Here is a 15,025-nt window from a genome sequence, read left to right as displayed (position 1 = left end):
AAATATCACATGGTCCTAAATATTCAGACCCTTTGCTGTGACACTCATATTTAACTCAGGTGCTTTCCATTTCTTCTGATCATCCTTGAGATCACCTTCATTTGAGTCCAGCTGTGTTTGATTATACTGATTGGACTTGATTAGGAAAGCCACACACCTGTCTATATAAGACTTTACAGCTCACAATGCATGTCAGAGCAAATGAGAATCATGAGGTCAAAGGAACTGCCTGAAGAGCTCAGAGACAGAATTGTGGCAAGGCACAGATCTGGCCAAGGTTACAAAAAAATTTCTGCTGCACTTAAGGTTCCCAAGAGCACAGTGGTCTCCATAATCCTTAAATGGAAGACGTTTGGGACGACCAGAACCCTTCCTAGAGCTGGCCGTCCGGCCAAGCTGAGCTACTGGGGGAGAAGAGCCTTGGTGAGAGAGGTAAAGAAGAACCCAAAGATCACTTTGGCTGAGCTCCACAGATGCAGTCAGGAGATGGGAGACAGTTGTAGAAAGTCAACCATCACTGCAGCCCTCCACCAGTCAGGGCTTTACGGCAGAGTGGCCTGTCGGAAGCCTCTCCTCAGTGCAAGACACATGACAGCCCGCATGGAGTTTGCTAAAAGACACTTGAAGGACTCGGAGATGGTGAGAAATAAGATTCTCTGGTCTGATGAGACCAAGATAGAACTTTTTGGCCTTAATTCTAAGCGGTATGTGTGGAGACAACCAGGCACTGCTCATCACTTGTCCAATACAGTCCCACAGTGAAGCATGGCGGTGGCAGCATCATGCTGTGGGGGTGTTTTTCAGCTGCAGGGACAGGGCGACTGGTTGCAATCGAGGGAAAGATGAATGCGGCCAAGTACAGGGATATCCTGGACAAAAACCTTCTCCAGAGTGCTAAGGACCTCAGACTGGGCCAAAGGTTTACCTTCCAACAAGACAATGACCCTAAGCACACAGCTAAAATAACAAAGGAGTGGCTTCACAACAACTCTGTGACTGTTCTTGAATGGCCCAGCCAGAGCCCTGACTTAAACCCAATTGAGCATCTCTGGAGAGACCTAAAAATGGCTGTCCACCAACGTTTACCATCCAACCTGACAGAACTGGAGAGGATCTGCAAGGAGGAATGGCAGAGGATCCCCAAATCCAGGTGTGAAAAACTTGTTGCATCTTTCCCAAGAAGACTAATGGCTGTATTAGCTCAAAAGGGTGCTTCTACTAAATACTGAGCAAAGGGTCTGAATACTTAGGACCATGTGATATTTCAGTTTTTCTTTTTTAATAAATCTGCAACAATTTCAAAAATTCTTTTTTTTGTCTGTCAATATGGGGTGCTGTGTGTACATTAATGAGGAAAAAAATTAATTTAAATGATTTTAGCAAATGGCTGCAATATAACAGAGTGAAAAACTGAAGGGGGTCTGAATACTTTCCGTACCCACTGTAGATCATGAATGTTATGGGCAGGAAATTGTTGAGGGGAAGAGCTCAGAAAAGAAGGGGTAAAGAGCTGCAGCACCTGTTCAGACAGGGGAACAACATCACCTTAAACAGCTTCTACAAATGCTTATGTGAACAATAAATAGATACATAGTGATATTGTAGATAGATAAAACAGAAGGTGCCACATATGCCACTGGACTACAAATAAATCCATGTTGTGGCAGTAATCACAAAAATGTAAATGTGGCCTGCGATTACTGTGTTGAGCAGAACAACATAACTGTGTAACTTGTTATTATGCCATTTCATAAGCAAAATGAAATATTACATTTTTTAAAAATGAATTGTGTTCAGGAAAGAGGTATTCAATAAAAGTTTGCACAGTTATGGTTTATTATTACATTATATATTATACTGTATATAGGTAAGCAGTGAAATTTAAAGTTTAGGATGGTAAAATCTGAAAAAAAAAAAAAAAAAAAACTACTAATAGGTTAAACCTACAGATGTTCTGCTGCAATGTGTACATGCGTCCTAAATTCTGTTAATTACTACTTATAAACCCTCTGTCTGTCTTAAAGCAGACATGGAACAAACCATGTAACTACACCCTCTGAAGTACTACTTGGGAAATATTACACTGTAGAAAGTTGTAGATTATGGTAATTAACAAGTGAAATGAGACAGAGCATTATTACTCATAGAGAAATTGCAATAAAAAAACAGTATTAGTTGAGTATGGTGTCCTACACCAGGGGTAGGCAACGTCAGTCCTGGAGTGCCACAGTATGTGCAGGTTATTGTTCCAACCCAGTTTCTTAACGAGAACTCAATTATTGCTGATGAAGCACATATTGCTTAAGTGACATTTTAATGCTTCATTTTAGTGGTCTCGCTTGTTAAGGTTCTCCAACCTTAATTGCTTATTTCAATCTTAAACTGCTGCATTCAGTGTTTTAATTGCTCCTTATTAGCAATAAGATGTAAAAGACAAAGCAGCCAGCAGTTCTCCAGCTAGCTTTTTTCCAATTACATCTGTGTGTGTTCATCATGCACGGTTTGATTTAATAAAACACTTAATAGAAAAATGTGACAGACTGAAAATGATCTGTTTTAGGCTTCAAATCATTTGGATGATATCCTTGGAAAGGAAAAAAATCTACGATATAAAAGCCTTACATTGCACAGACTAACAAGCCATAAAATTAAATAAGGTCTGAGATTGGCAATGATTGGTTTCTAATTAAGCAATTGGGTTGAATGAAAACCTGTAGCCACTGCGGCTCACCAGGACCGACATTGCCTACCCCTGTTTTACATCTTATTGCTAATAAGGAGCAATTAAAACACTGAATGCAGCAGTTTAAGATTGAAATAAGCAATTAAGGTTGGAGAACCTTAACAAGCGAGACCACTAAAATGAAGCATTAAAATGTCACTTAAGCAATATGTGCTTCATCAGCAATAATTGAGTTCTCGTTAAGGAACTGGGTTGGAACAAAAACCTGCACATACTGTGGCACTCCAGGACCGACGTTGCCTACCCCTGTCCTACACAATCCAAAGGCAATTGGAGACTGGAAGAAGCTCTGATAGGAAGAGATCTGGAAGACCCAAAGTCATAACACAATCTGAAGACAAGTTTCTGTGGGTCACCAGCTTGTGTGACAGGCGCCTCAACAGCTTCAAGCACAGTTTAACAGTAGCTGAAAAAAGCAAGTCTCAGTTTCTACTGTGAAGAGGATACTTTGTGCTGCAGGTTTGACAGAGTGTGTGGCAGTAAGCAAGCCATTCCTTAAAGGACAAACTAGGGCCTTGAAAAACAGGCTATGGAATACGGTAGACTAGTCCTATGGACCGAAGAATCAAAATTTGAAATCCGTTCATTATGCAGGTTGTTTGTACGCCTTCGAGTTTGTGAAAGGAGGTTTCCTCAGTGTGTGACACCAGCTGTCAAAGAGTTGATTACTTGCACAAAGTGACTGTCATTCTGAATCAAAAGGGTTACCACAGTTTGGCTGTTTTTTCAGCTGATGGTTGCTACTTTGATGAATCAAAAATTTGAATAAAATTTTGTACACCTAATGATTCCTTGAATTATTTTGTATTCATCACTGTTCATTTCTTCTATGCATTGATTTCATGAAACATTAAGACACTAAACTGCATGCATTTCCATAAAAACTGGAAAAAAACCTGAGGTGTTCTAAAACTTTTGACCAGTAGTGTGTGTTTGTATATATTATACATGCAGGGTCGTTATAGATCCTAAAAGAGCTGCAAAGCTGTCTGCATACTGTATGGCTGATGCACTGACTCTAATCCCAGGGGAAAATTGTTGCCAACAGTCATACCTTCCCCCTTGTAGAACCGCTGCCAGCCGACATAGCAAAGTTGACTGCTTATATTGCCTACAGTGACCAATCCTGATGCAACATGCAAACCGTGAGCAACTCTTTCTCATTGAATACAATAGTGAGTCAGGACTCTACGCAACCAAGTAACAGACATCTCTTGACTAAAGCCCACAGTTTTAGGAAACTTTTACTTACACATCATACAATACACATAAAATATGTACAATTCCATGAATCTAAGTACAGTGGAACCTCGGTCCACGAACGTCTCGGTACACGTACAAATCGGTTTACGACCAAAAAGTTCAAGAAACTTTTGCCTCGGTTCACGACCACACACTTGGTATACGAACAAGCCAGTTTCCCTTTCAGTTTGTGTGCGCCGATGATTTCCGCACATGCTGCATTGTTCTCGGTCAGACATGCGTGCTTTCGCTGTGAACTCTTTGTGCTCTATTTCATTTCCCTTCCGGTTCGTACGCACCGATTACTGTATTTAAGCACATGTTCAGCCTCTCCCTGTTCATTGTTCTCAGTCAGACGTGTGTGCTTTACCTGTGAACTCTTTGTGCTCTACAGTATTTCGTGTGCTTTTGCAGTTAACCATGGCTTCTAAGCAAGTGAAGAGTGGTGAGAAGAAAGTTTTGCAGAAAACTGAAATCGAAGTAAAGAAAGAAATTATTGAAAAATATGAGCGTGGCATTCGTGTTGCTGATCTTGCCACCGAGTACAAGAAGTCAAAATCTACGATTTCGACTATTCTAAAGCAGAAAGAATCTATTAAAGCAGCTGATGTTGCAAAAGGAGTTACAGCGTTAACCAGGCAGAGGCCTCAAGTGCTGGAAGAGGTGGAAAAACTGTTGCTAGTGTGGCTGAAAGAGAAGCAACTTGCAGGGGATAGCGTAAGCGAGGCGATGTTATGCGAGAAAGCCAGGAAGATTCATGGCGATTTGCTGCAAAACTATCCTTCTACGAGTGCCGAAAGTGAGGAATTTAAAGCCAGTAGAGGATGGTTTGAAAAGTTTTGCAAGAGAAGTGGCATTCATAGTGTGGTAAGGCATGGAGAGGCTGCTAGTTCCAACGCTGAAGCTGTGAAAGAATTCGTGAAAAATTTCACAAAATTAGTGTAGCCTTCGCCCTCCATCCCACAACAAGTCTTCAACTGCGACGAGACCGGATTGTTCTCCACCCGGTTCCTCCTCACTTCATGCCAGAACTTGACTCATGCAAAGTTACTTTTCTTGGTGGTTTATGGTTAGTTTTTGTATTACGGATTTTTCAAATGTTCATTTTTTGGTTCGTAGCGTGAATTGTTGCAATGTTACTTTTCTCTTTTTTTTCCCTGTGCTTAAAACTCATTAAAAAAAAAGTTTATACAGCGATCGGGTTATAAGGCTATTTAGCGTGAACTCCTGCAATGTTACTTTCTTGGTTGCTTATGGTTGGCTTTTAAATAAAGTTCGGATTTGCTCAAATGTTACGTTTTTTTTCCCCCTGTGCTTAAAACTCATTTAAAAAAAGTGTTTACAGCGATCGGGTCTTAAGGCTATAGCGCGAACTCTTGCAATGTTAGTTTTCTCTGTTGTTCAAGGTTTTCTCAGTGTTATTCAATGATTTTACATTTAGTTTACTATTATGATGTGCTTTCTATGGTGTAATTAACTATATTTGTGCTTAAAAATCTTAAAAAAAAAAAAATATATATATATATATATATATTTACATACAGTTCGTATGGTCTGGAACAGATTAATTGTATTTACATACAATCCTATGGGGGAAATTGCTTAGGTTCACGACCAAATCGGTTTACGACCAGAGTTTTGGAACGAATTATGGTCGTGAACCGATGTTCCACTATATAATCTTCTTTAAAATATCATAGAAAATATGTCCAAATACATCTGAGGTGCATGAGATTCATCTTTAACACTTTATGCTCACCAAATAAGTCTTATTTCCTAACCAAAAAAATAAAAAACACTAAAAAAAAAAAAAAACAGCTGAAAACATGTTTTCTAAATTAATAATTTATACTTCATTGGATAGTGGTTTGAGAAACAGTAATGACATGACCTAGATTAGATGCTTTTCCACCAAGGACATGACTGAACTATTTTCAGAGTGGGGAATACACAATTCTAAGTGAGAACAGAAAAAAAGGAATTTGTCTTAACAAATATATTTAATGTGTGTTTGTACATGGTTAACAATATTAAAAACATATTTTTGCTTTGTTTGATGCAGCTTCCCCCAAGCACAGAATCTGAGAAAACACTGTACTGGTTTATTTCCTCATACATCTACTAAGATGTTACTTTTTCTATCTTCTGCTTTCTCTCTGGGATTAGGCAAGACATTTCATTAGGTAAGAAATAACATTTTGGCTGTTTTTAAATTGTGTAATTTTCATGCAGAGAAATTTAACACAAGTCAACTTCATTAAAAAAAAAAACCTGAAAACTAACAGTGCCTACTTTCCAAACTCTGTATGCACAACAGCATTCTCACTACCCTATCTACTAGAAACTGCCTAACAGTAACTGACTTAAACTGTCAAACTAAATCAGCTGAACTGTAATATGACATCTTTGAAACATTTTCAATAATTTCTTCATTTAGACAAGTTCAATATGTTTTGGTATTTTCATATTGCTATGCTCAAGAGATAAAACATATGTTGACAGTTGGCTATTTTGATTAACACTCATACAGTATCACATTGCTCACTGCATCAAATAAAACAAGCTTTCAACAACCACACAAACCAGCTCATCAGTAAATATATCTTTGAGATTGTGAATACAGTGATTTGTAATATATAGCAGGTGAGGGGACGCTGGCGCACACATGTTGTTGCCGCTTCTCCCTGTTAACAACACTTTTCACAAAATTTGCCTTAATTCTACACTTTCTTACGCTTGTTTTATTTCTTTTATTGTACGTATAGTTCGTGGATACAGCTGACTCAAATTGCATGGATTTGGCTTAATATTTACAGATTTTATGGACCCTACTTTGACTGGGAACAGCCGAGTCTGTGGATCACGGGACGAGACCTACGAACATTTCTTTGTACCTGGCGATCTAAGACCTGGGGATGATCTGTCTCCGTGATTATATTCGCTGATCTGCTCCCATTTCATCTTACAGTACTCTACGACTGGGAACTGGTCTGATGTTCATACTAACCTGGCTTATGGCTCCGGGGCGATCACGCCTGAAATTACCAAGCGTTACTGTTTGTGGCTATGTATTGGAACCTCCAAATCCTGCTACCTCCTCCTGCTATGCTTTCTGCTGCTTACTATCGCCGCTCACCTACGCTACCACACCCGCCTGTCCTACCGGTTCCACTGTGCTGTGCTGCTTCTCCACTGCTTTTCAGATAAGTGCTGCCCAGTACCATGCTAAAATACTCTCATGACAAACTCCTTCTTATTAAACAGTTTGTCCAGAGCTAATGGTCTGACTGGAACATCCTAAAGGACGCTGGTATTTTGCAGCGCCCGAAATATGTACATTGCGGGTCGGGTCGCCGCCACCGCCGGGCTGCGAATGAAAAGACCACAGGCAGCATTTGCTCAGGAATAAGCTGTCCTTCTCATGGCCCTGGAAATAGAAGTGTCAGTGTGCCAAATTTACATTATGTGGAAATAAACCCTGATCACGGCTCTGTGCAAAAAGAAGCCTCTTTAACTAATATTGCACTGTTTAACTCGAGATCTCTTAATGGCAAAGCATTGGTGCTGTCAGAACTCATCACTGACACCAAACTTGATATTCTGTGTTTAACAGAGACTTCGCAAAAACCAAACGAATTTACGTCTCTCACAGAGACGACTCCACCTGGTTTCACTTTCCACACAGAGCCTCGCAGCTCAAGGCAAGGCAGTGGGGCTTGCAGTAATTGTCAGAGCAGACTTGAACATCAAACAAATCCCAATTGACTGTCCATTGTCTTTTGAGTGCCTGGCTCTTAAACTAATAACGGAATCAGGTCCTGTCTCACTCATTGTGCTTTATCGTCCCTCAAAATACAATGCATCTTTCTTATCCGATCCGATTGAACTTTTGACCCACCTAAGCTCTTACTCTCAGAGAATTATCCTTCTTGGCGATTTCAACATCCATATTGACATCCCACATCTAAACTTAGAAATTGACACACCATGTTGATTTTCCCACCCACTCTGGTGGTCATATATTGGATCTGATCTGCACTTCTGGACTATCTGTTGCCAACATTTACAGCACTGATTTGGGACTCTCTGACCATAAAGCAGTATTTCTCACTGTCTCACTGCCTTTCCCTCCTCTCGCCTGTAAACAACAAATTTCTTACAGAAACCTTAAAAATATCTGTCCCTCTATCCTTCCTGGATCCATTTCTGTCTTCACCTATTCCATCAACACTAGACAGTCTTGTTGATCACTATAACTCAGCCCTTCATTCAGCATTAGATAAAACAGCTCCTTTAAAACATACGGAGGTTTCCTTTAAACATTCAGCTCCTTGGTATAATTCAGAATTGCGATCTATGAAAGCAGTTGGCCGACGCCTTAAGAGAATGTCACATAAGACTGGCCTCACCGTGCTCATCTAGGCTTTCTCTGACCACCAAAGAGCTTACAGAGAAGCACTAACTTCTACCAAGAACATCCATTATGGCAGAATAATAGAAAATGGCCACGATAACCCAAGGGTTTTGTTCTCTGTAGTTAATAAACTACTCAAACCCGCAACTGGCCCAACTACCTCTTCTACTGAAGTCTGTGAGGAATTCCTCCACTTTTTCCGTAACAAAATTAAAGATCTAAATAATTCAACTAACATAAATACATCATCTGTTTATATCTCTCCCTGTTTTCCCACTCCATCCAGCTCCTTCTCTAAGTTCTCACCAGTCACATCTGCGGTTGTTAATAACCTGTTTTGTAAGATGAGGCCGACTACTTGTGTACTGGACCCCATCCCCAGCACACTACTTAAATCCTGCCTTCATACCATAATCCCGACTATTACAACAATAGTAAACTCATCCCTCAACGAGCACATCACACCCATCCTGCTCCATCTTCACTGGCTCCCTGTGTCTTACAGAATCCATCCATCCTCTTCTGCTTATCTGAGGATAAGAATCGAATATAAAATCCTACTAACAACTACAAAGTCTTAAATAACCTCGCGCCAAACTATATCAGTGACCTTCTCCACCACTAGGTGCCTGCCCGCCCACTAAGGTCCTCTGATTCTGGCAATCTTGTTGTGCCCCTCACTAATCTACACTCCATGGGTGACAAGGCCTTCAGCTGTATAGCGCCCAGACTCTGGAATGACCTACCAAAATTAATTAGATGAGCCGACTCCATGAATTCTTTTAAAAAAACAACTCAAAACTCATCTGTTCAGGAAGGCTTTTAGCACTACTTGACTTTATTACCCTTCTCTCAGTTTACTTCTCTGTCAAGATGCTCATGTAACCTGTATGTGTGTGTGCTAGACCATCAATTATGTTGTCTGTTAGGCTTTTTTTTTTCCTTCTCTGAATTCACGGTCATAATCTTCTTTATTTATCTGGTTTGTACAATGCTATATACTGTACTGTATACCCTGCCATTCTTTCTTATATTCTGCAAGTGCCTGGAGCATGGGAAAGGCGCTATATAAATAAAATGCATTATTATTATTAAAGATATTTAATTTTAGGACATTTGACTGGCACAGTGGTTTTAAATGTGCTTGATGGTTAAATACAAGGATGCCTTCAAATTAACCACACAACCAGGTACTGTAAAGCTGGTCTGCTTTATCTATCTCAAAAAAAAAACATTTTCACATGTGTAGGCTACCCCTTTGGCTGTAAAGTTTAACATACACTGACTGTATGTGTTTGCATGCTCCCAAAAATTTGCATACAATAGGCTGGTTTACTGGTGACTCTCCACAACTCAATTATAATTAACCCTTTAGAATTAGAATCAACACAGAGTTTTAAGAAAAAAAGCTTGTAATTCATTTTGTCATAAGCCTTTTTTTATATTTAACTTCAGTTTGTCTTCTCTATCTGTCATATAGTGAGAGCATTAGAGGCATGATGAATTAATACAAAGCCTTGGTGTGGAGTACACTGATGTGCTGATGGGAAACAGGCAAAGGTGGTTTTGGCATATAGAGCAAAAGGCAGGGGATGACTGTAGTGGTACACCACAATGTAGGTGAAAGGGATGATATCCAGAGGAGGGCCAAAGAAGACATGGTTGGAAGTGCTGTCAGACGATGTTAAAGAATAGGTCTCAGCCTAAAAGATAATCAGGCCCGAAAATGAAGGGTTTTCAGGTCTAGACATGCAAAAATTGGGGGAACCCCAAAATGTTCGCCGCCATGCTTAACCAGTCATTAAAACGAATCAAAAGGTGTATTATATGTGGTGGTTTTCTCATACCGATGAGTCAGGTGGCGCTGGACCAAAAAAAAATAAAAACACAATACAGTACTTGATTACTTATGCACAACTTATTTTGTCTCATGAAGGATTTCCTAAGGAAGAGACCTGAGAAAACAACGTAATAGCTAATGACTAAGCAGATCAAACTTCCTTACTCTATTGTAGAAGGCAGTACAAGCAATTCTCAACATGCAATGCAAAATATAGCCTATACGGAAGAAAGAAAATAGCTCAACCAATGAGAATACAGCTAACAACCTCCAAACAAGCCTAGTGGCGATGAATCCCACAATCCTATTGGTGGCACATGTCATTTGCAGGTCGGTAAAACCCAGCCCATTTAATTTTTTCCCCACCATTCTTTAAAACATCTGAAATAAATATAATCACCTTCAGCGCCACCAACACATTTTAATCCATATCCAACTTTCCAGAGAGATAATACAAATAAACAAACAACACAAACATTGAAGAAAAAAAGATCCATAAATCGTGTGTGTTGCTTTAAAGACCTGTGAAGTGCGCGCTAGCCAAATTATAAGGCGGCTGTAAGAATAAAGTATTTAAATTACACTTAAATTAACAAATAATTGAGTATATACATACCAATTCTTGATATGTGCGGTGATGTTCATTGCCTTCCCAGTCCAAACGTTTAGGCAAAATCTGAAAAATAATGTAAGAATGGGAATTATAATAACATATAGAAAACCCATCTCGAAATTTAGGAATGTGCAAACTGTGATGTCAAAAGAGTGAGACTGTGACATAAGGAGCGGTTTTAAAAATCGGTGGCAAAACAACCAGCCAGTAGTTTGCTGCCTGTGTGCGTCTGTCTCTCTCTCTCTCTCTTTCCAAACTAGGGCTATACGGACCTGATACTCCTCCAGCTCCCCCACCAGGACCTGCAACATGAAATAAAAACGTATTTGTTTGTATCATAGGTGTACAAGCAATATTCAGTAGGTAATACAAATTATGTAATTGATTTCACAAATGAAAGCAAATGAACGGTAAGTGACAGCTCACCTCGAACGCTTTCCGACATGGGCCAGTCGATAAAAAGCGCGCTACTAAATAGTATAACTCTACAGAGGAGAAAAAAATAATGTTAAAATTGGGAATTTAAATAAACACAACTAATATCTAAATCTATTTTTGTGATTTTTTTTTTTTTTGTTTTCTTTCTTACCCGATTCAAGGCGCGTTACATTCTGCTTTTTGGCCTTAATGTCGGCCATTAGCTTTGTGTGTATGTATATATATTGTATAGTAAATTATGAAATTTCGACTACCATTTATTTATTTATTTGCTGTTACACTCCTCCGACCCCCCTCCGCTGCAGCTCCAGCTCTTTATTCAGCCCCTTTTCGGTCGCCATTGAAGTGATGAGGCCTCCGCTTTAGTGGATACTTCCGCTGGAGACGCAAAAAGTAGGGGGTGGGGGTAGTGGAAAAAGTAATCCTCATTCGCCGTTACAAAAAGCAGACGTTTGGCTTTGTTTGCCTAATCTTTCGCTTGAAAAAAAATATACCTGCGTTTGCAGCACAACCTCGCCGCTAAAACTCGCGTCTGTCGTTTATTTAAGCAAAAATGCCAACGTGTTTGCCCGCGAAGTGGTTCGGCTTTCGGGGCGATGACGTCAGCAAAACGTTCGGTATCTCTACGCCGCAGAGCTTTTGCGTGTATTGTTGTGTGGCGTGCGTGTGGAGTTGGTGGTATCGTGAGAGACAAATGTAGCCGACGGGAAGATAAAATAGTTAAATAAATTGACTTAAATGTAGGCGATGAATGAGAACTGTTATTATTTCCGTAGATCTCTCTTCCCATTTAACTAATCTCAAGAAGATTGTGCGATTTTGCAGTTATATTTATCGTCCATCTCACTGTTAATTTCGGCTGACCAACTAATCCACTTTCATAAATATATTTAGTATATATGCATACTTGTTCGGAATGTATCAAATCCAGAAACATTTTGAGAGTAAAGTAAAAAAAATGCGTTTTAAGGTAGTCTCTGTTGACCTATATTTCTGCAGTTTATGCTTTTGCCATGATCCATCAGCCTGTAAACAATACATTCATCCATTTTCTAAATCTGTATTTTATATTATTGTGTTGTGAGGCGCTTTCTCAGTTTCACAATACAAAGCCTAACTGAAGATTTAGCCCAAATCATTGACCTTTTCATGCATACTACAGCATTCATGGTTTTTTGTGTACTAATATTTCTATTATTGCTTCTTGTAAGTTGCCCATACGGTTTTAAAATGTACTTGAATTTATATTTTGGTTCAGTTATCTTTGTATTGTTAATTGATACTCTTGTAAAGTAAAACAATGTGAACAATTATTAACTTTAGAAAATTTAGGAAAGAGTACATAAAATATTTGCTAAAGTAAACCTGTGTTTACATTTATTGTTCAAGATGCAAGATTACACAGATGGATGTTAAAGAAAATCTTTTTTAATACATTCAGAATGAATCATGTTTACATAACCAGCTTGCTCCAGTGCTCTGTGTCTCAACAGGCATAAAATAAAGGCAATTTTAGGAATGTGACTTGTGTTAGTTAAAATTAATTTATCTTAAAATACCTCATTTGTGTTGGGAAAAGGGTATTCATGTATTTGCCCATTATGTCGACTTTACTCAAGTGTAACTAAAATCACTACAGCATTCCAGCTTTGCTTCGTAATACACCTATTGCTGTGAAGGAGTCTCCATGTTGCATAACCTAGTGGTTAGCTGCTTCACAGCTTAAAGGATCAACATTTGGTTGTCCTCTGTGCCTACATGGCTTTGAGCATGCTGTTCAAGCAAATTTATCCAGATGCTTCACTTTTATACCATGTATAAGAGACAAGTGTAAGTTTATTTACAAATCTTAATGGATGTGTATATTGGTATACCCTAGGATGGATAGACAGTCGGAACTTGCTGCTACATAATGTCTGATTTTGGCACAGTAGGCTCCCTCTCCACATAACTCTGCAATAAACAAAGTTACTTAGCAAATCAGTTGATGGTAAAGCACTCCTTTTTGCCTGAAATAAGCAACCTTATTTATGACACATCTGCACAATATACCTAAGAGAAGTGAATAATAAGAGATCACGGAATGTTGAGGGTCTTGTATACATGTACAAATATAACTTACAGAAGACTCCCTAAATGTATTATACAAACGTTTGGGAAAGTGGTCTTAATTCAACCTAATCAGACTGTTAGTCACACATACTACATCTGTCTGCGTGTTGTGCACAACACAGTAGCAGAGGGATTGGTGTTGCTATATCACCGTTCCACAGAGAAAATGTTCTTCACTGACTTTGTGCAGTTTGCTTCTTCTCCTTGTCTTGATGTAAGTTTTCTCCAGATACTCCCGTTTCCCTCTACAATTTTCATAAACCAAAGGCATTTAAATTAAGTGGATTAATGTATTATTTTAAGTTTGCCTAGTGTGGATGTGTGCATAAGTGTATTATGTCATAGACAGGCACACAATCGATTGATTGTAACCTATCATCTCATTCTTTCTTGTGAGTCAAAAAAATACAGTAAAAATCTGACACTGTTAGAACAGTTGATAGTTTCTGACTTCCATAACATCTTTAAATAAATCGTTAGTAGCTTTGCAAAGGTTTTACATTAAACTGCATTTTTAATGTAACATGACAATAAGCTTGACTTGACCTTAAAGGGAATGGAATCTGTCAAAGGTTTGTTCTTGCCTAAAGCCCACCAGCCATGACCCTGAATTGAACATTTAACAGAAGCTCCTCTGACGTATTTTTACATTTTTGAATAAGCTTCTTAGTGGGAGAGAAAGTTGTTATTTCTATAAGATCATTTGTCGTCAATGGCATCCTAAAAAGTAAGCATAACATGTTATTTTACTACATTTATTTCCAATGATGGTGATGATATTAATCTTGACAACATAATATACCATTTTCATAACCCATTTAATCTAGTTCAGATTTGCTGGGTCCACATTCTAACTTTGCAGCATTAACCACAAATTATTAACTGACCCAGGATGAGGCACTAGGCCATCACATGGCCCACACATGCACACAGAGCCACAACAGAATCATTTTTTTTAATAAAACTAAGATCAGTGTATATGGACAAAAACCTTAGAGAAACAAGGAGAGTGTCCAACATCCACATATAAAGTGACCAAGCTGTGTGATTCAGACTCGTATGTTTGGATCTAGAGTCCAAGCTGTGCGTCGAGGTGAGTCCGACTATATCTAGCCGGAACCTCTCAACTTCGCGCACAAGCTCAGGCTCCTTCCCCTTCAGAGAGGTGACATTCCACGTCCCAAGAGCCAGCTTCTGTAGCCGAGGATCGGACCGCCAAGGTCCCCGCTTTCGGCCACTACCCAACTCACACTGCACCCGACCTCCTTGGCCCCTCCCATAGGTGGTGAGCTCAGCTTGGACTCTGGACCCAATCTCCTTGAGAGGGGCTGGACTCTGTACCACTCTGGAGTTGCCCCCGGTGAGAGGCGCCGAGCGGGTGTGGGTATACTTATTGCCCCCCGACTTGGAGCCTTTACATTGGGGTTTACCCCGGTGGACGAGAGGGTAGCCTCCCTTCGCCTTCGGGTGGGGGGACGGGTCCTAACTGTTGTTTGTGCGTATGCACCGAACAGCAGTTCAGAGTATCCACCCTTTTTGGAGTCCCTGGAGGGTGTGCTAGAGGGCATACCTTCTGGGGACTCCCTCGTTCTGCTGGGAGACTTCAATGCTCACGTGGGCAAT

The 15,025-nt window shown here is 39.6% G+C and overlaps 1 protein-coding gene across 2 annotated transcripts in view; it reads right to left on the bottom strand.

Annotated features, from left to right (window-relative positions):
• brwd1 (bromodomain and WD repeat domain containing 1) overlaps window positions 1–11,694 on the bottom strand; it is a 216,081-nt gene extending 204,387 nt beyond the window's left edge. Inside the window, exons 1-4 of one of the 2 annotated variants that reach the window (XM_028800205.2) lie at window positions 11,442–11,694; window positions 11,279–11,337; window positions 11,125–11,154; window positions 10,856–10,915 (exon numbers count right to left, since the gene is read on the bottom strand). In XM_028800205.2, coding sequence (XP_028656038.2) covers window positions 10,856–10,915; window positions 11,125–11,154; window positions 11,279–11,337; window positions 11,442–11,490 — 198 coding nt within the window. In that variant the 5' untranslated portion in view covers window positions 11,491–11,694. The remainder of the gene's footprint in view (window positions 1–10,855; window positions 10,916–11,124; window positions 11,155–11,278; window positions 11,338–11,441) is intronic. The other variant, XM_028800203.2, reaches the window with a different exon arrangement.
• Window positions 11,695–15,025: the final 3,331 nt, after the last annotated feature.

The sequence above is a fragment of the Erpetoichthys calabaricus genome, chromosome 4 (genome assembly GCF_900747795.2).
Source record: "Erpetoichthys calabaricus chromosome 4, fErpCal1.3, whole genome shotgun sequence".
In the NCBI taxonomy this organism is placed as follows: Eukaryota; Metazoa; Chordata; class Cladistia; order Polypteriformes; family Polypteridae; genus Erpetoichthys; species Erpetoichthys calabaricus.
Note: the sequence above shows the minus strand (reverse complement) of the source record. Positions and strands in the feature narration are given on the sequence as shown.